The sequence below is a fragment of the Haliaeetus albicilla genome, chromosome 21 (assembly GCF_947461875.1).
Source record: "Haliaeetus albicilla chromosome 21, bHalAlb1.1, whole genome shotgun sequence".
NCBI lineage: Eukaryota > Metazoa > Chordata > Aves > Accipitriformes > Accipitridae > Haliaeetus > Haliaeetus albicilla.
Genome location: NC_091503.1, coordinates 15,582,876 through 15,603,373, shown reverse-complemented (window position 1 = coordinate 15,603,373; position 20,498 = coordinate 15,582,876). Strand labels below are relative to the sequence as shown.

The following is a 20,498-nucleotide window of genomic DNA, read 5'->3' as shown; positions in this document are numbered from 1 at the left end:
GATGCATTTTTCTTCCCTGAGCTAATCTGTGTCTCTGATTTGCTTCACTTGTTACATGGACAGATCCTGTCAACACAGAAATAATGCCAAGTATTTACAGTTTAATGGAACCCAGGGACCAATTAACAACACAGAAAACCACCAGGCAGTGTACTTCTTATTGTAACAGGAGGGAAATCTTACATTACTGCTGTTCTCCCATTTCTTAAAATAAAGCGCCAGCGCTTTGTCAATGATTTCTCAGTAGTAATGTTTATTATCTGGTAGTTTTACCATTGCCCATTTATCAATCGTTTTCCATGCGCTAGGTTCAGTCAAAACCTCCCTCTCTCTACTTGTACCCCCCAACCCCCAAAAGAAAAAAAAAAAAGACGGAAGAGAAAAAACAAAAAAGGAAAAAGCAACTGTCATTAGGGCTTCAGACCAGCATTGCTAGAACCTGCCCTCAACCCCAAGTTCTCGAACTGCTGATTCCTCAATAGCTTGATGGATGCGATGCACCTCGTCCTGCGTTAAAGTCCTCTCTGGGTGGCGGTAAATGATACGGTAGCAATGGCTGACCTTCTTTGTCCTACAAAATATAAACCAAAAGAGGACTCATAAATACACGTGCCTACAAATGCAAATACATGAGGCCAAACACTTACCCTCTGGATCATTTTTTATCTGTGGTCTAATTTTGTTCCTGTTGCTTGAAAATCACCTTAATGCTAAAATACACAGTCCAGAGAGGTGGGAATGAGATGAATTTTAATTTTGGCAGAGGACTTTGCTGAAGTCCACCTTATACTTCAACTTGTATTGCGATGTGGTAGCTACTTACCAGAGCAAACAAGCCCAGGAGGAGGGCTATGCTAACACCACTGCACTGCTGCTGACACCACAGCTCTCTCATTTCCATGCTAATGGGGCTACCTCGAGGGAGCAGCGTGAATACACAGTCCCCTTAGACCAGTGGGGCTGGCGTGATGGGCATAAGGAAAATACCACGCAACCTCTGCATGCTGGAGAGCGATGTTGCTAGCTAATGTGGGGTGTCTCACAAGCCTCACCATCCAGGCTCCAGCCTGGGGAGGAGACTGAACACACAGCTGCAAAACAGAGTAAAACATTTATTTTTCAATTCAGGTGACTACTTTGCCTTCACTGGAAACTAGAAACAAGGGCAAAATGCATCTGAAGTCTCCATTTGTGGGAGGACAGGGACTCAGGATGAGGGTAGCCATCACTCCCAAAGTGGAGCACCAAAGGGCAGCGCCCGGGCACTGGCTGCACTGCACCAGAGGTGCAGGAGCATCCCAGCAAACTCGGGAAGAAATGGGGCGAGACATGACAGCACGCACACACGGCAAAATTTCTTACCCCTTGCTGTGGAAAGGAAAAAGCAAAAGAGACCAGGCAAAAGGAACAGAGAAGAGGGAAGGGGGGGGAAGTATTTAAGAGTTGCTGAGTTAGGCGAAGACAAGTTAACGCAAAACCAGGAGCAAACCAGTAAGTTGAATAAGACAGCAAAAAATATTCTTGCTTTCCATCAAAAACAGGCTGGAGTACATAGCTCTTGCAAGGGCATCTCTACAATTGCAGTGCTTTTATTACTGAATTTAAATGGCAGTTGTGGCATCCTTTTTACTTTTAGTTTCAAATGGAGCCCACACAGCTTCTTCTTTCAAAGGTAAACACTTCAGTGAAAGAATGAAAATCTGAGGGGAAAAATAACAGGAAACCAGAGATCAAGTACTAGACAGAAGGATCTCCCAGACCGGTAGAAATCTGCATTTAATGGCGCACAAAAGCATCGAGCAAGCTTCAGGTCATCTCTCTCATGAAAATTGTTTCATGTTAGAAACCATGTTTATTATGACTACTTGATTAAAACTAAGGTTATATGTGCTCATACAAAAAGATAACTCTCAAGATACTCATTTCAACCTCAAATCCTGCTAGAAACAGGCACAGAGAGTTTTTATCTCAGAATAGCTATTTGATACCAACTTTGTCCCACCCAACATGGGTGGGAAGCTTGCCCTGCTCCCACTGGCACTTAACAACAAAAAGGTTTATGTCGAATTAAAGCATTCCTCCCTTTCTGCCTGCTCTGAAGATAAAGCAAGTTAAATCTAACTAGCATAGGAAAGGGCAAACTGCATTTCATAAAGTGTTAAGCTGACTGCAGTTAGCTGCTAAAAACCAGCCGAGAGGTTTCCCTGTGTGCAGGTTAAATGCTGTAGAAAAGTGATCTTCTTGAAAAGAGGGGGAGGTGTAACTGCGGAGGTGTTGCTCTGCTCTGTTCCACCTCTGCAAAGCAGTCGACAGGACAGATCTGGGAGAGGCAAGTAAATGGAATAACAAGGGTTTGGCCAGATGCTACATTGTAAGAGAGAAATTTGAGTAGGAGAGAGGGATAATGAATTGGGGCTCAACAGAAACAATGTTCAAAACCAGGCTGGCAAACACCATTACAGCTGGTAGTATTTCAGCTTTTAACCGTGCTACAGCAACCCACATGATCAAAAACATTTGCAAATTGCTTTGGCTGAAAATCTATTTAGAAGATGTACAGTCACAGGCCTGATCCTGGAGTCTTGTATATACTGGGAATATATCCCATGATGGAAAACTCATTACCACCATTTAACGTGATGTAAACACAAGTTTTCTTAACGTATTTAAGCTGTTGTAGGGGTAGCTACAGCACTCTTTCTTCACTGGTCATGGTTAACTGAAGGTAATGATTTCTCTTGACTCACATGCTTATGTATCCCCCTCCCTCCATCCTAGTGAGCAGTTCATTCATGGGCCAAATTAAATAGATCAGAATAGGATGCAATAGTTTCTTGTGGGTGTTGTGGAAAACCAGTGTCTTTAGGAGGCATTTAAATTAGGAGACGGTAGAGGTCTTAAAGAGCAGCACTGGACTAGAGTTCTGTTAGCTGCAGCTGAAGTTAAGCATTGGTGCAGGAGAAATAAAACTGGGAATGCATTAAATGTAATTACCTATTTTAATTATAGCCAAAAGATGATGTAACTACTAATACACCTTTGGCTACACATAACTCACATGGTTGGTATGTTACATCCTTTCAGCTAGGTTTATTTGCATCTATGTTATTAATTAGAAAGAAGTATAATGGTTCAATGCTATTTCAATAAAAGACACACTGTAAGTTTCAAAACCTTAGGCATTGTTTTCAGAGCAGTATTACCTAACTTTTCAAGGGAAATGGGGAAGAGTACTTCTTGGCTCTTCTCCCCCTAATACTTACTCCCTGCCCCAAATAAAATACTAAGACAATGTGATTAATCACTGCCGTCAGCTGCAACTGGAAACAATTATTGTCAGCAAATAATACATGTTTGCTGATTCCCTTTCTTGCTTTCTTTTTGTTCTGCAGAGTCACAGAGTGTTTGCCTACCTTAAAGATGGCTCTGCTAATGCATAATGAACTCTCTGCTGCATGTCATGCTGCAGCCTGACGATACAGAAGCAGTAGCTCTCTAGCCTGAACTACAGAAAATTTGAGGCCAAAACCTAGAACAGCAGCTTCACCAGGTAAAAAAAAAAAAAAAAATTAGAAGCTTAACAGTGAGCGCATTGGGCTTTATTTACCTAAACTGCACTGCCAGACAAGTCCATGAGGTTCGCAGTCACGCGGACTCCTCTCCCATTAGGCTTCAGCTGATCTTAGTGTCACAAGTCTCCTCTGCACCAGCCTGCGGCTTTCAGGTAATGAAACGCAGTGAATACAGTGAAGCACTGCTCAAACGGAAAAGGAAGACAGGGATTTATTCTGATGCTGCAGGAGGAAACAAGAATATGTCTGTGAACAAACACTGGAGAGAAACAATGCCTAATGCTCTTTCATACATTTTTTGGAGGAAATAGCTTTGCCTCATGATTTTCAGGAATTGGCATGCAGCCGCCTCCACGTGCAAGGGAGCTGCTCACTGCCAGGTCAGATTCACTGCATGGGGCCAACCTGAAGGTCAGTGTATACGTTTCGATATTTCAGCCTGATATCTGAGCACAGCAAGAAATTAAGGGGCCTTAGTCTGCCACTAGTGTCATAAAACAAACATGAAAGCAACCTGACACTGGGACCAGGGCTAGAATGAAAGGGTATGTTAGGCAATATAAATTAATACCTGTGTGTTAGCTCTCCCTACACCAAGTCCACTGAAGGATGTTGTCCTGGTTTTAAATACAACTTGGCTAGAAAGCTGAACCCAGAAGCTACCAACAGCAAAACACCTAAACGTACTGGGGAATCTGTCTCAGTAGGTAGGTAAGACTAAGCCACAGGTCATTTGGTAACCAAAATGTTGCCTAAAGAATAAATGCCTGGTACTGGCATTTGTCTCATCCACATGCAATACCATAATAAGAATGAAAATTTCTCCATCCTGTACTTGAAGAGGGAGATAAAAGGGGCAGTGGGGAAAAAAACCCACTTTTTAACTGTGTTCTACTTTCCATCTGTCTTAAATAAAGCACAGAAGCACAGAGACCTCTGTAGGGAGGTTACCCCTGCTCTTATGTGGTGAGGACACACAGAACCAGACATTTTTCTAGAAAGCTGGATTTACTTTGGGGAACAGAAAAGTAGAGATGATGATCTCCCACAGCATCACAAAGCGAAGAAGAGTACCACCTCTTTTGTACTCTGAGCAGTGCACTAAGCAGTACTACTCACCACCATACCTATATTGAACCTTCTCCTACAGAATATTATTTAAAAATAAAGATCTACACACATAGTAACGCAAGTATTTGAGATTATTCTCTCTCTGTTAAGTGAGTTGTGTTAATGAGGTTCTTTAAGGGTCTCTCAATTCCTGCCATAGCAGTTTGTGTCCTATATCTCCCCCCAAAGATTAATTATGTAATTACCTTACATAAACCTTCACACAGTACTCATTGACCACTACGTGCTTCACAGAGATCACATCGTGCTCTGAGTATGCATGAAATGACCTCGGGAAAGAGAAAGGTTTGTTTTGTTTGCAACAATGTCCTGAGAGGGATAACGATGGGAAGAAATTAAAATACTGTCTCATGTTACTAGCATCATAGTTGCCAAAGCCATGTGGAGAGCACAGCTTTGGTTTTGCTTTGTGGCTCCAACAGTTCCAGAACAGTTCATGTTTTAAGTGGAAATGGGGAGGAATATTAAACTGCAAGAAGAAGAAGAAGAAGAAGATGATGATGCAACTACCTTTTCCTTTTTGTTTCATGCTTTCAAACCACATCTACAACTGCTAAATGTCATACTATAAATTTTAAATTGACAAATAGCATTCTTTGCTAGGAACCACATAATGGAAAATGGCAAAAGGTTTGTGCTATATACCTTACTGTCAATGGCAAATAATTTAATTACCATGGTGATATGCATGAAGAATATAGCAGTAATTCTCTGAACAAAGGCCTTTCCTAAAGATGCATTCTCATCAGTCCTTTCAAATGCTAATACTCCATTGCTCTGGAAGAGTGTATTGTATACAACAGCATATTTTAAAAAATGGACATGTTTTTTTGTAAGGTGATTTCGATGTTAGTGAAAGGCACTAGATCACCTCCAGAAGAAAGTTGTTTTAAACCCACAGAAAGCTGGGAATGGTCATTTCTGTTGCACATCTTTTCCAGCTGACACCTGGCAGAAGGATGGTTCAGCTTCAAAGACAGTTCAGGTCAACGTAACCATGTTGAGACTGTCAACGTTATTTCACCACTGTGGATTTTCTTGGTGGTCACTTTAAAAGAGATGCATGTTCATTGACAGATGGTTGGACTGAAATATTGTTCTTCTATTTCACAAAATTGAGACAGTAATGGACTTTTTGCTCTTTTCTAATTGGACTTGGTGAAATCTGTATCTGAATACCAAACCCTGAACCTGCTTGGCCTTTTCATTCTTTCTTTCGTTAATATTAACTCCATTTTAAGCTTTTCTCTTAATGTAGGAAAAAAAGTCAAAATTCTGTTAATAGTCAGCTTATTGAAAGAGATGAAGAACACGGTATGGGATGCAGTGCCAAAGGACATAAATAACACCTACTAGTTAAGATAATGAAAGGTAGATGAAAAATGAAAGCACTTAGAAACTTTTCAGCTTCTCAGTCACTGAGACACTGTTAAACAGCCATAAAGAGAATCTAAGCCATTGTCAAGTATCCGAAAACACTGGGCTGGTTAGAGAGTTTTGATCATGATTTTCCTTTTCTACTTAAATCTATCACCTAATTTCTTACATGGGAAGAGATATAAACAGGTATATACTGAAAAAAAATTCCTAAGCATCACCTGTAAGAGAATGTCTCCTGGCTGTTAGATATACTCACCAAATGTTTAGTGAAACAATTCAAGCAATTACTTATGCTTTGGCCTAGCACTTTGGCCCCTAATAACCTTTTCTCATTTCAACAGACCACCTTGGTTTGTTGATACATGCCAGCAAAAGAAGAACTAATGTAAGTGGCACAGGGCTCCTTTCCGCCAGCTCCCAAGCAGAGGGAACTCTAGTAAATAGACCAAGTTACACAAGAAACTGAGTGAGTATTTCCCTTGTGCACTGTTACAGTCATCTCAGTAACCAGCCGATGATACAGTCAACCCATCTCAGATCCAAGCACTTCCTATTAAAAAGCTCTTAAGCCTCACAGCATCAAAAGTAATGGAATCCATTACATGCAGGCAACAATGAAATATCACTAGGGTGAAGAATAAGGAGAAAAATATCCTCCTTCAAAAGAAAAAAATATATAAACCAAAAATTATGCTAAAAGAAAAACCAAACTCCCCACAGGATGATAAGCTAACTGTGACACAGACTTTTGCTGCCACGGAAGGCCAGGAAAAAACTGCAAAGCCTTGGGGTTTGGGACTGTGTTCTTTTGTTTTTGTTTTTAATACAATGACTCATTGATTCCTTGAATAAAGCAATGATCAATGGTTGTAAAGTAGGTATGAAACGAGTTCTCAGCGGGATGGATTCCAGCATCAGTGATGACTGCTTGTCCTCCAATCTCCTGCTCTTTGGGAAAATCATCTATCAAGCACAGGCGACGGAATTCCCATCATGTCTGATCTGTGCCAATACTGCGGAATCCATTCCATGTGGATTTAAACTTGGATGTGACTCAGAGTTGTCCCTCTTGTAAGATGAACTTTGTGCTCTCAGTTCACACCGGGCCTCCTCAATTTTTAGGGGCTCACCACTCCATCTAGTGACTCAGTTCAAAATCCTGCTCTAAATCCAGGAAGATTCAAGAGTAGGCTAGAGGCTGAATATCTTCAAGACTTGCCTTGCTGTCAGCATAGCAACCCTGGAGCACTCATCATGCCAGATAGATGCACCACTATGAACTTTTAATGGAATGAGTCTCTCAACTTACCAAGGCTGAGCCTTTCAGGAATAAAAGAAAGCTGTGCAGTGGGCATGCACACAAAGATCAGAACATGTGCAAGCCTGTGAGGCTCAGAATAGGGTACGAAAACCTACTTTTTCTTCAGTATGAAAGATACAAGGACTGCACAGGTGGAATAAAGATGGGAAAAGCAAACTTTCCGATACAAACACACACATACAGAATACAGTGAAATAACTTCTACCCATTGTGGTGGAAAACGAGAGAAGGTTGTTTGGTAAAATACTTGAGACAATTTTATGTAATAAACATAGAAAAATAATTGGATGCTGAAAGTAAGAGAGAAAAAACGATAGTCTTGGCATCAGATGGGACAGAATACCTGTTCTGTGTACAGCACAGGGTTTTATTTCACTTCACTTTCCCTAGGTTTGACTGAAAAGGTTCCATGTCAAATGCTTTTCGAAGTATAATGGTGTTTTCCCCAAAACAAAATGCAAGGGGCAATACTTTTTGTTATTTTTTTGTTTAAAAATTGACCACTAGAGGCTTAAACATTCTCCAACCCAGCAAACAAAAGAACAAAATAACTTGATTTGGATATCGTGTCTCATAGGAACTACTATCTAAGCTCCTTGACTTTCTTCTTCCCTGTGCAGTTCAGAACCCATGGCAGGACTACATTTCCCATGAGAAGCCAAGGCAAAAAAATTCTATGATGGATCTCTTCCTCTCTCTGGAAAAGAAACTTGGCTGACATAGCTGATGAGGAATCAGAGCATACTGAGGAGAACAGAAGCATGCAATACCTGGAAGTTCTGGCAGCGCTGGCAGCTGAAGTGTTTTGGGTGCTAGCCAGAAAATTCTTACAGAAAAATATACATTTTCAGTGAGTAAAACCACAACAAATCAACATATTTTCTGTCATTGCTGGCTCTCCCACTTTTTCCACATTCCTCTCTGACCTTCTAAATCCCTAGTAATTTAGTGGTAGAATGAGGCAGCTCCGGCAGCAACAGGCTCTGTGGGTCTGGCAGAACTTTGTGACTTAGATACCTCATTCACAACCCCTTGTGCCCTTCCAGGGCAACGGGCTAGTACTGGAGCGGGTCAGGGACACAACCTGTTTGCAAAGAGTAACTCTGGAAGACACATTGTGCTTGCAGAGTTGTTGTGCTTCTTGTGTGAGGACATTATATTCATGTCCTTCTGAGCCACATTGTACAAGTAAGAGGATGGAAGAAGCTCTGGTCCTCCTTCTGTCAACAGCAGTATTAATGATTCCATCACTGGTCATTAGCCACTACAGTATCGCTCAAAAGTTTCCTACCATTGGCAACTGAAATGCCATCTGGAAGCACTTAAGAGTGACAACTTATCTCAATAATCCAAACAAATCTAACACGAGAGGTGAATTTGGACTCCTTCAAATGCTATCTAAAATATTTATAGTAAAAATGTTAAGTAAGTGTGATACCTTTTCAGTTCTTCTGAGTGAAAGATCAAAGAAGAGAAGTATAAATATTTAGCAGTTTTTTCCCCCAACTAGATGTTAATACTAAAGGCTACAAAAAGTATTACTAAAAATAACATCTCTGTCAAATTAAAACATATTTCATAATCGAGTAAAAAGGGAATTTATATGAGAATTTAAAACAATTCGTTCTCCTAAGAAATGAAGATGGATGGGAGTGACAGCTGGTTCAGATGTGTCTCCATTGAGCGCTAGCAGACATCAGGGTCTACAAAGTTAGATGGCAGACAAGCACATGGAAAGGACTGAATGTTGTTTCAGGTACTTGCATAGATTTCATCACTGAGATTAGTGATTTTGTCCTCACCATACCCAGGAGCTAGGTGTTTAATAAGTTCCCTTTACACTTGCTGAGAGTTGAGGTAAAGAGTGACATGGCTCTGGACTCAGATCAAGAATCTAAATGATTTTTCCAAGGTCACACAGCAAATTGATGAGAGAGGGGGGACTTGGATAAATGCAGGCACACACCCTTTGAGTTACCCTTCTTTCAAGTCACTCTTTCCCCACACACACACTTCCAGTCACCCTTCTTTTCTGCAAATTGTACAGCAGACCTGGAAACAAAACAGCCTACTGCAGGAAAAAGCAACTCACCCCATATACAATGGACAGGGTAGGGAAAAGTGCAGAGCCAACATCAGGATAACCAAATGTGCTGTTTGTTAAGTGACAAACTAATAAAAAATCAGGAGAGCACAGGATGGGGAGAAGAAGAAGGGAGCAGGAAAAGATGAGTTAATCTGAGACCAGAAGACAGGAGGGGCTAAAAAATTGAAAGCAGTGGTTAAAAGAAATCACTTGCCCTTTTTCATGCAAAAGCAACACACTAAAAGCACCTGCCCCCCTGGGCAGCCTGCAGCACTAGAAAGCAACTTAAAAACATTTGTACCTGTGTGTGTGCAAATATAGGGGCGTTCTCAACGGGGCTGCTTACAGTATCTGTTAAACCTAGTGAAAATTCTGCAGCTGCTTGCACAATTAAGTGTTGTTTACTATCTCCTTCCAGTCCATACATTATTTTTCCTCTCAGAATTGTCAGGCTTTATGAGCCTTAATCTGGCTAACTGGATTTGCTTTGGAGATGCAGAAACTCCCCACTTTCCCTCCCTGAGGGTAGTGTGGTTCCACACAGACAGTCACAAGAAACCTGTGCTCATTGCTTTTCTGACAGTTGCTGCCTTGGGAAGACAACTCAGAAAAAGTCCTCAAAGTAAGGATACCTACTGGCCAGAAGATTAAACTAGTGTTAACACACAGGAAAACGGTCTGGCTGTTAAACACTTCTCTTGCTGGGTCCTATTTGCACAGGTACTACCTTTGGACCACGATGATGGACAGAGGCTATGTCTTGTAGATGAGGCTTGCCTGGTTATTTTGAGTATAATAGTGGGGAATGTGTCACATATGACAACACATACCCATCAGGTACACTGACCAGAACTTTTACAGCTGTCAAAATGAGCATTAGCTTGGAAAACTCTAACTGCCATGTTTGGCATGTTGCCCCCTTAATATTATGGCTATTCTTTATGAAAAGACAAATGAAGAGAAAAACGTGAACGTGACAGGATGTATGCGGAGTGAACACCTCCTACAGTAATGAGCATCATGCAATAAAACACCACGTGGGCATGAAGACTAAAAGGTCAGGGCACAAAAGGAGGTGCATCATTCTGTGAGTACAGTGAAATTGTTGGTCTGTCACTCAAGAAAGGAAAGAAAGCCATTGAGACATTACACTAGGAAGATCAAAATACCATTTTTGCTAAGACTCTACTTCCTCACTAGCAGGAATTAATACGAGCAAAGAAGGCGTAAGATTTCAGCCCAGAATGGGTAACACACAGGGAGCACTGGAGTAAATCAAATGTTCTCAAATTGTCCAAGAGATGAACTTTGCCCTAAGATACTTTAGGAACGAGCAGAAGAAATCTCAGAGCTGTTATGAGTTGTCTTCGAGAGTTCATGGAAGACAAGTAAGGTGCCAAATGTTTGGAAAAGGTCAAAGAGAGTGCTTATTTTTGAAAATGAAAAAAAAAAGCTAGGAAGCCATAGGAGCTATAGACCCTTTGCTTTTACTTTAAATTCCCAGAAAGACTCTGGTGCAGATAACAAAACCACTTGTAAGCACACAATGGAAATAAAAAAAGACAGAAAATAGAAAACATGGATATATTGAGTAAATCTAGTCAAAACAACCTAATTTCCCTCTATAAAGGGGTAACAGGCTGATAAATCAATAATCAATAAATGAAACAATAAATTGCAGGAAGTAGCAAACACCATGGGGTGCAGGTGTTTGTGTAGGGGTGTGTATGTGTATATGGCACATATCTTCACAGTCAGCTAAACCAGATAAGAAAAAATGGTCTAAGATCAACATGCCACAAAACATGGATCCATTGGCAGTTGCAAGCAGTTTCAGACAAAGTTGAAAAATCTTAGGAAAAATTTTGAAAAGTTGTAACAAAAATTGAAAAAAAAAAGAAGAAAAATACTAAATCCAGTTCATAAGATTAGGTAGTACAAAATCTGTCTTCCTAAATGTTTCACCTTGGAGGGAGTTGCATGAAGATAGATGAGAAAACTGGTGATCAATACGATTACTACTAAAAGGTGATATTCCAAATACCTGAAGTAGCTGTCAGTAATTTGTTGTTTCTGGAAGCAGTTACCCACAGTTCATAGCTAAATCTGAAGGATCGTTCTTGTAGGGTTCCTCATCCTGGCTCCCGGATGACAGAATATTTACGTTAATGGAATAGGTGATGCAGCAGAAGTGTTTGTTAACTGGCAAATTACATTAAGCTGGCTAAAACAGTAAGTATAACTGCGGACAAGATCAGAATAATCGTGACAAACTGGAAAAGCTGAAGGATACAATTCAACCAGGAGAAGCATAAGCTTCTCTATTTAGCCAAGAACAACTAGCTGCATGCAGAGGATGGGGAACAACTTGGCATGCAGCACTGCTGCACAAAGCATCTAAGGACCACACAGAATCATGAGCTAAAGGTGAATCTGTAGTGGTGGTGTGCTGCTTTAAGCTAAGCAAGCACCACTCTGGGACAAACTGCTGGAATGCAGCCAGAGTGCCATCCTTCTGCCCTACTCAACACTGCTACTGGCTCAGCTGAAGTACCCTCTCCACACCTCAAGAAAGATGTGAGGCAACTGGAGGCACATCACTGGGAAGCAATGAGAACAAGCACATGTCTAGATAACACACATTATAAGGAAAGACTGAGAGAACACAGGTTGCTCGGCCTAAAGAAGAGAAAGCATGAAAACATCCTTCAAATACATAAAATGCTGCTGCACAGAGTTAGGTAATAATCTGTTCATCAACATTCATAAGCTGCAGGAGATGAAAGTAATGAGCTCATACTGCAGAAATGTTCAGCTTGAAAATTCGCTTGGAAAGGCGGTAGGGTCCCCATTGCTGGAAATCTTTAAGGACTGGTTATACAAGTGTCTGTCAGGAATGCTATAAGTAGAGCTGATCCTGTTTTGGAGTAGGAGGATGAACTAGGTGGCAGTACTCTTCAACTCTTTAGCATAAAATAATGTAACGGTCTTTAAAATGCAGAAAGTTACTTGGGTAGCAAAGATAGTTCCTTGTAGCTCCAGCTGAGTACACATAGTGTATTTGTTTATCCCATTGCATTAAAAGGAGATAGGGAAAAAAGCCCAGTTCAGGAAGCCACGGAGGCAGGAAATACAAACCATTGCTGCTATACCTGGCAAAAGAGCTCTAGTATGGATTTCTGGGAAATAAAGCAAACAGGGAAAAAGTTTTGAAGGGGAACAGCAAAGACCAACAGGCTGAGAGGGGAAAGGAATCCCCTGAAAATGACATAACCTCTTTGGGCCAGCAACCCCTTCATTAGCCTTACAGGCCAATGTTGAAATATAGCAAATAAGAAAGCAAAGTGCTGCTGAGTTACCTTTCACTGCCTAAAGCCAACAAAAAAAACCAAACAAAAACCCCAGAAAAGTCCACTCTGTAAGACAGTATCCCAAAGGGAGAATGTCACTCAGCTGCTCATCCCCTTTGCTTCGGGAATGAAAGATGCCTTAGGAAAGCTCTAAGGAACAGCCACAGAAGATGCTGCATATCCTTGATAGGCTGAACTGCATCTTTCTTTTTTATACTTTTCTGAGTTTATATCAAGAAGTCAACCCTTTGCTTTCAGCTTTCCAAGTTCACATTCAACCCCATGCAATCTCAAAGTAAGGACAAAGTCTTTCTTCTAACAAAACAATGTTGCAAACAAGCTTGTTGGAAATCTGCACCCCAAGGCCGTTTGGAGAAGTCCAGGGAGTAGGAGACATCTGAGACACCAATCCTTGAACAAAGGCTGGTTGGCCCTGAGGAGGACAACAGCTCTGGGGACTATGGCCTTTTGACATAGAAGCTGATTAACTTTAGGCCCTGTTGCAGGTAGTGAGACTGAAGAATACAGAGGAAATGACATGTCCAAGGACATACTGCAGATCAGCTAATCTCATAAAAGAAATACATAGAAATGTAATAGAAATCTCATCTTACAGAGCCTCAATATAATGCTCTGAGTAACCAGCCATGTTTCCCTTGTATTCATACATCTTATCCCGGTCTCCCCATTCTCACTCACTTGCTGTTCTGTATTCACATATTGTACCTCTTCCTTATGTATACAATAGCTGCGAGGAAGGAGCTGCCTTTCACTTTATCTACCTACACTGCCTCTTGCAGTAGAGAACGAGAGGTCACGACTCTGCTACGAGGGAAAATAACCCCACGCACTTGTATAAGAATATGTGTATATAAGTGTATATATACATTCATAGCCATTGCTGCAAAGACTAGTTTTTTATTAATCTTTGCAAGTTTGCATGGACTGATAAGATCACCAGTTTGGGGGAAATCTTGATGTTTACTGAATCTTTTTCAGGGATTAAATGTTGATCTCATAAAAGTTCCATTGCATATGTGTTCTTTCGTTCTTACATGAAATATGAAGTTGCCAAGGAACAAATAAACTATTTATGACTTATGCCTGTACAGTAACGAAGAATGGCTTAATGGGGGCACGTACTACTTTGAAAGTACTGCAGTCTGTTGTTCCCTGAACTGGAGACTCTCTTAAACAGGTTTAAGATGTATACTCTCCTTTCTCCTCAAAAAAAGATCAAATTCTTGACACAATTGTCTTAAGTCATAGCAGAAAGACTCATACATGCCACACTCCTGCACCACAGTCCCACATACTTGCCTTACTTGTAGGTAATTCAGTGTAGGTTGCATACAGCTGCACCCAGACAGCAACAATAGCAAACTGAAATGAACTCAAGTTATTCTTACATTAATGACTTTAGAGTTACAGAAGAGGAGACTGGTATTTATTATACGTAAGATGCAGCAATTTGGTGGCATGACCTTAAACACCATCATCTCTGCTAGTAGTTCTTCTTCACTTGAACTACAGTAACAAACAAGGAAGGAGATGCGCCTTCTGAGATTACAGGTAGCTACACCTGAACAGTCACCTCGCCAAGTGTCGTGGGAAGGCCACACCATTCAGATCAGCAGAGTTTGTTCTCTACTTTGCCTGTTTCTTGTCACACCTAGCCAGGATGGCTGGTGTTCTGACACCGTGTTTTGAAACCTACACAGTACCAAAAAATATGAAAATTATTAGGCACCCACTGCTGAGAGGGCTGTGATGCTACTTATGCTCCCTTCTGAATCATCAGTATCCACCATGTCTCCCCACCGCACTCACACGCACAAACTGTTCTCCCCAGCCCATGACACCATCTCTCTGCAGAGATGGCTGAACAAACACAGGTGCTGGGTATGTGGATTCAGTGAGGGAATATACCTCCTTAAAATGGAAGAGATGACAGAGAAAACACTGTGGCCTTAAAGCGGAAGAAGAGGGAGACTACAATAGCCCTGTGACATTTTGCACTGTAGCCTCTACCAAAAGGTGAAGAATCAGAGACACGGTTTGGACAACCCAGTAAGATCAGATTGCTGAGCAGCATGAAGTAGACAAAGGGAGAGACACGTCTGCAGATCTCACTCCTGAAACCCCCACACTTTTCATCCACAGGATTTAATCAGTAGCATGATACTTGATACTACTGTGATTTTACTTTAGCATCCATATGAGGAAAGGTTAACATGATCTCACACTTCACTAGGATAAACACATCATAGAAGCTGAAGCTTCAGTCCAAAGTACAGGTTGCATGGGACGTGGACAGTTATAGGACAGTCAAAACATTTATAAGCACTTCTAAGCTGGGTGAGAGCTTTCTTATATTGCTAGCACATCTGCACTGGCAGGGACAAGCTTAGTCTCTTGTATCTCAACAGATCTCAGTTTTGATTCTTTATATCCTACAATACTTCACAGAAACTCCACAGGAAAGCAGTGAAAGAATCTGGATCAGGCTCAGCATTCACCTACAAAGCCCATGCTTAGATCCATACTGTGTTGGATCAATCTTTGAGTCTTTTTTTCTTTTCTTTTTTTTTTTTTTTTAAAGGTGGAGCCTGTATCTATTTCTTTTCCCAAAATACTGGGTGAGCATTTTAGTAGCACATGGGTGAGTCAATAAAACTGAGCAGCAGTGCTGTTTGCACAAATCCTTCTCCAATCCTGTCTCCAGGTGCTTCTCCCTGCTTCTCTGATTTGTCCTGCCGTACTAAACCAGCACATCTGCCTGAGTGGCTGCCTATGTGATGAACCACACTAGTGAGCTGATGTGGTTGAAAAATGACCAGGTAGAAAAAGAAAAAAAGACTTAGATTCCTAATTGGGTTCATTGAATGGCCACACCAGTCACTGTGCCAGCACAGTGCAGGGGTGAGAAGAGCACAAACCAAGACTTACATTGCCAGGAGAAACACATGTGGAAACAGGGGCTAAAATCAGAAGCTGGTAATTCACTGAATCCACATAAGCACTAAAGCACATCCTCCTTTTTTTCCCAAAGTTCATGTAAAAATGTGTTATACATTATGTTCACAATGAGACTCAGATATAAGGGAGAGGAAAAAAAACCGTTTGGCTGAAAAAAAACCCGTTTGGCTGTCCCCAAATGCTACTGAGTCCAATCTCCTAACCTATTTCCACTGAAGGCTATGGGATGACATCTCTTTCTGCCAACTGAGGATTCAGCTGACGTTTTACAAAACAAGAGGGACAGGTCCCTGGGTAGCACTGTTTTAAAAACTGATCAGCAGAAGCAGGCAGTTGGATCCTCTTCTTAAAAATGATGATACACCAGATTAGTTAGGAAGTGAATGAATGTGTTCAGGACAGCATGAGAAGAGGTGAGCGAAAACAGCTATGATAGCTGAACTTTGCAACAGTGCAAACTCTTTTGCCACCAGTTAAGCCTGAGGTCAGCGGTCTGAGCAGGCCTTGTGTGTGTAAGGTCCTTCACAGGGCCTCTGCTCTAGCACAAATTTCATTCTATGCAAGCGAAGTTTTCCCTTCTGTCAAACGTAATACAGACCCTGGGAAGAGACACCTGTGCTCCTAAGCTTGCTCTTTCAGTATTTAATCAAATATAGCAGCAATGCTTAAGAGGTTACTGCCATTAAAGATGAATCTGTTCAAGATCATTGCCTTTAACTACTCCTCTGTATTGTGGGGCATCAGCCCAAGCTGACTGTTTGGCTTTCAGATATTAAGAAGCAAGGCTGGATAGAAGTAGGGTGTGGGGATCAAGAGAAAAATACTAACGGTGAATCACTCCTTTGCTGATAGAAGGCATGGTTGCCTTTAATGAATAGTTACATGGAGGATGTGAAATAATCTAAGTGGGACTGTTATGAAACTTAACTATGAGATACTTTGAGTAACGAACTATAAAGCTGCTAACTGGATTCAGTAAGTTGTTGAGTCATTACCATAGAAGACTGGGTTGCTCTGAATGGCATATGAAATCCATATGGCTAGAGACATTGAATGGTTTGCTTTTGGTTAAAGAAGATGGAAATGAGCATATATGTACATGGATTTTCAAGAATAAAAAATTAATAATAAAAAAATAATTTGATGCAATTATATACCATCCACACTAGCATTATTTTGTCATTTATCTTGTAATTAAAGATGTCCTGTGACTGAGAATTAGCAGGCATGAAATTAGCATGGATTTTTAATGTTTTGGGAAAAAAATACAGTATGTTCTCTGCACTGAGGTATCTGTTATGACATCAACTCAAAGTAAAATGAGGACTGGGCAGAAGGATGCTGGGTACTACATATAAATCACTGATCTTTCACCTCTTAGAATATTTTCACATTCAAACTGAGATGCTAAATGAGCTGAGTGCTTAACACAAAAAAGAGAACTTATGAAACCACCACTATGGATATAATTCTTTCTGGAGTAACTACTCAAGCAAAGACCCAGGGCTGAGCTAGTCAGACAACTCTATTATCTTTCACCTGAAGAAAGTGTGATTAGTGGAGGAAATGTCACATTTACACTTAAAAATTGTTTCAAAGACAACTTGTATCTTTTGGCACAACTCAGCCATTTTAAAAATATTGTAAGAGAGAGAGGCAGAGACAGCAAAGAGCACTCCTTTTTATGATTTCTCACCCTTGTATTAAGCCATCGAGTCTAGCCTGAATATTCAGTATCTCAGCAGTTGGCACTTCCCAGGCAGCGGTGCTGAGCTGCTCTCCGCTGATCCTCAGGGATGCAGTGCCGGGGCTCTTGGAGTCGAAGGCTCCCTGCACAGTGCCTGTGCAGCGCCTACCGCCCTGCGTAGCATCAGCCTGCGGTGCAGGACAGAGCGGCAGGACAAGGAGCGAGGGGGAACTGCATCTTCTTCATTCCCTCTGCTGTGAAGGGGGAGAGGTGGTCTCTGCAGCTACTCTAGACCATGTGGGAAGGGGACAAAGGGCAGTCAAACTGGATGGGGGAAGAACATTTACTAACAAATAAGCTTCTCTGGTGATTTTCCTCAAAGGTGACATTGACAGCATTGCATATAAAATGAGCATCTCTTCTGAAGATGTCCTTGCACGCTCACCACAATAAGAATCAGAGCATTACTCCCAACTGCAGCGCTGTCTTGGGCAGTGCAACAGTCATGACCATTATACACTCTACTGCCCTTATGGGTATTGTGGTTGGGTTTTGCTGGTTTGGGTTTTTTTAAATGACAACTACTCTCAGTCTTCTTTTTCTGTCTTTTCACTCTTTTTTTTCCCTTCTACTTTCTTTTCAGCTTGGCATTTGCTGGCATTGAGCTGAGAATCCTGTACATGGAGCCAACTTAAGTTACTTGGGAAATTCAAAGGAAAAGAGCTGCAAAAACTACCTGAAAACTACTTTCAGCACAGAGGTACCAACTCTCACTTGTAACCCCCTAGAAACACCGTGCAAACCATAGAAGCATAGGACAGACTTGGAGAGGATTCACAATTCCATCTCTCCACTGTGTTTGTACTTGGCACCTCTCTTTCAGCTTCATATCAATAGCAGCTTTGATGTGCCCTTTTTTTTACTTTCCAGCCCTTTTAAGGACCCTTGATAAAGGGCACATTTTTTCCTCCATTATATATCTCAAACAGAATACCACAAAAGATCAACTTGATCTAGATGAACTTCATCCATCCATACTGAAATTCTGATGGCAAATGATCACAACAGTTAAATTCGGCTTATGGCATAAACCCCTCCCTGTATCACTGGGCTACAGACATCCCAGTTGAAGTGTTGTGTGGCTTGCAAAGGTTAGCACTAAGAGAATGGATGGATCAGGATGAAATCACAGAGATTTGTTTTAATCAGGAAATGAACAAAACCTGTGCCTTGCTGAAAATTTACCCTCTCTAGTGTTATAAACATACCTATGCACTCACAGTAACCATGATGTTCACTAGCTTTGCCCTTTCTGTTCAGGACAAGCATGCCTGCCTTCTCTCTGCTTTCTCCAATGAGCAGAAACTAGGCATGCTTGGTTTTAAGAGGTAGAAAGCAGCACTGAATGCAGGCTCAAGGAAGCAAAACACCGACAGAAAGAACTAGCTGGTCTTTTGCTAGAAACCAAGAAGAGTATCTCAAGAATTACAGACAGTGCCAAAATGAAATTTAAGTCTACTCACATACTGTGATGCTTCAGCTACAGAGAATTACTGAGAATTCAGCTGAACTGCTGAAAGCAACCATGTCCACCTTTTTATCCATACCAGCAATACAATAAAATACATTAGCTTAAACTGCTCCAGTAAAAAATATTTAAGAATGTGAAAACTTCCAGCCTATGCAGATGAGCAGAGAGGTGGCAATTCATTCAGCTACAAAAATGGGATCAATTCCAATTACAAGTTCATACCTTATTTATAGTAGCCTGGCCTGCCTAAACTAACATGTTAATCTCTGACAAACATCAGACATCTCTGACCGTGGCAGGATATAGAAGGGGAAGCAGGGCTGAGAAGGACAGTGAGTGACAAAGACTTGCTGCATGTCATTCAATGAATCATTTAACCTCTTTGCTTGTGAAGAGAAATGCAGGCCCCTCACTTAGCCTTCCTAAGAAGCTCAATTCAGTAGAAGCTCCCATCCAAATAAAGGGCTCTGAAATCCTTGAAGAATGAAATATACACATTTGACATACCCGGATTTCTTGTGCGGGACCATCTCTGTTAATACCTGTAGTCCTGCTGCAGGACTGCTCAACTCTTATATGAGGCAATGTGGATTGTCAGAGGTAATTGGGCAGTGTGGAGTGGCAACACATGCTAAGACAAAACTCCTACTATGAACCTTGGAATATAAGGAGGGTAAAACTTTGTGCATAAATGCTTTACAGTATATTTATTGAAGTAATATTTTATCTGTTTAAATTTCCTCTTCATCAGATATTTCAATATGGAATAAAGCAGTCTATTATGAAGTATCTGAGCAGACTAAATGGGCAGTTTATTAGACTTGAGAGCAATGACTAGCAGTTGATCTGTCACCCTCAAGCTTAATAAGTAAAAAAAATCTATTTCCCCTTATCCATCATGGTGAGGACAGCAGTAGGTCCAAACACAAATATGATTAGTCTAAACTGCAATCTTTGATGTAGCAATGGCTGCAAAGGTTACCTGCAAAATTGAAAGGCAGTAACCAACTATTTTTGCATGAAAAGCACAGTCTCCAACAGAAGGTAAAGGGCATCCGTGTGATTTCTCTGCTAGACATCCTCCAGAGCCACGGATTATTCTCTTCCCATAGCAAATACCACAGCCTCTTCCTCTGGAAAGAGCGGGCAGCAAGGTCTTCAACAGCAACAGCAGCTGAAGCAGCCCTTGCCCTGCTCACTCCCGTGGCAGCACCAGCCCTGCTTTGTGGCCACGCAGCTGGTGGTGCAGCCAAATGATACCCACGCAGCTGGAGCACAACCCTCCCCCCTTGCTTTTTTTTTGGAGGACAGGTTTTCAGCTAGATCAGTCCCCTGATTCAGTTCACCACTTTGGATGCCATAACACAGGGGATGGCATGAGTGCAGGAGTGAAGATGGGGAATGGTTAATCAAAATACAAGTTTTTGCCACAGCCTAAGATCACAGTTCCAGGACCAAACA

At 41.3% G+C, this 20,498-nt stretch overlaps 1 protein-coding gene across 12 annotated transcripts in view; it reads right to left on the bottom strand.

Annotated features, from left to right (window-relative positions):
* Positions 1–233: 233 nt before the first annotated feature.
* FARS2 (phenylalanyl-tRNA synthetase 2, mitochondrial) overlaps positions 234–20,498 on the bottom strand; it is a 249,560-nt gene continuing 229,295 nt past the window's right edge. For all 12 annotated transcript variants that reach the window (XM_069809022.1, XM_069809029.1, XM_069809018.1 and 9 more), the window contains one exon: positions 234–571. In XM_069809022.1, coding sequence (XP_069665123.1) covers positions 433–571 — 139 coding nt within the window. In that variant the 3' untranslated portion in view covers positions 234–432. The remainder of the gene's footprint in view (positions 572–20,498) is intronic.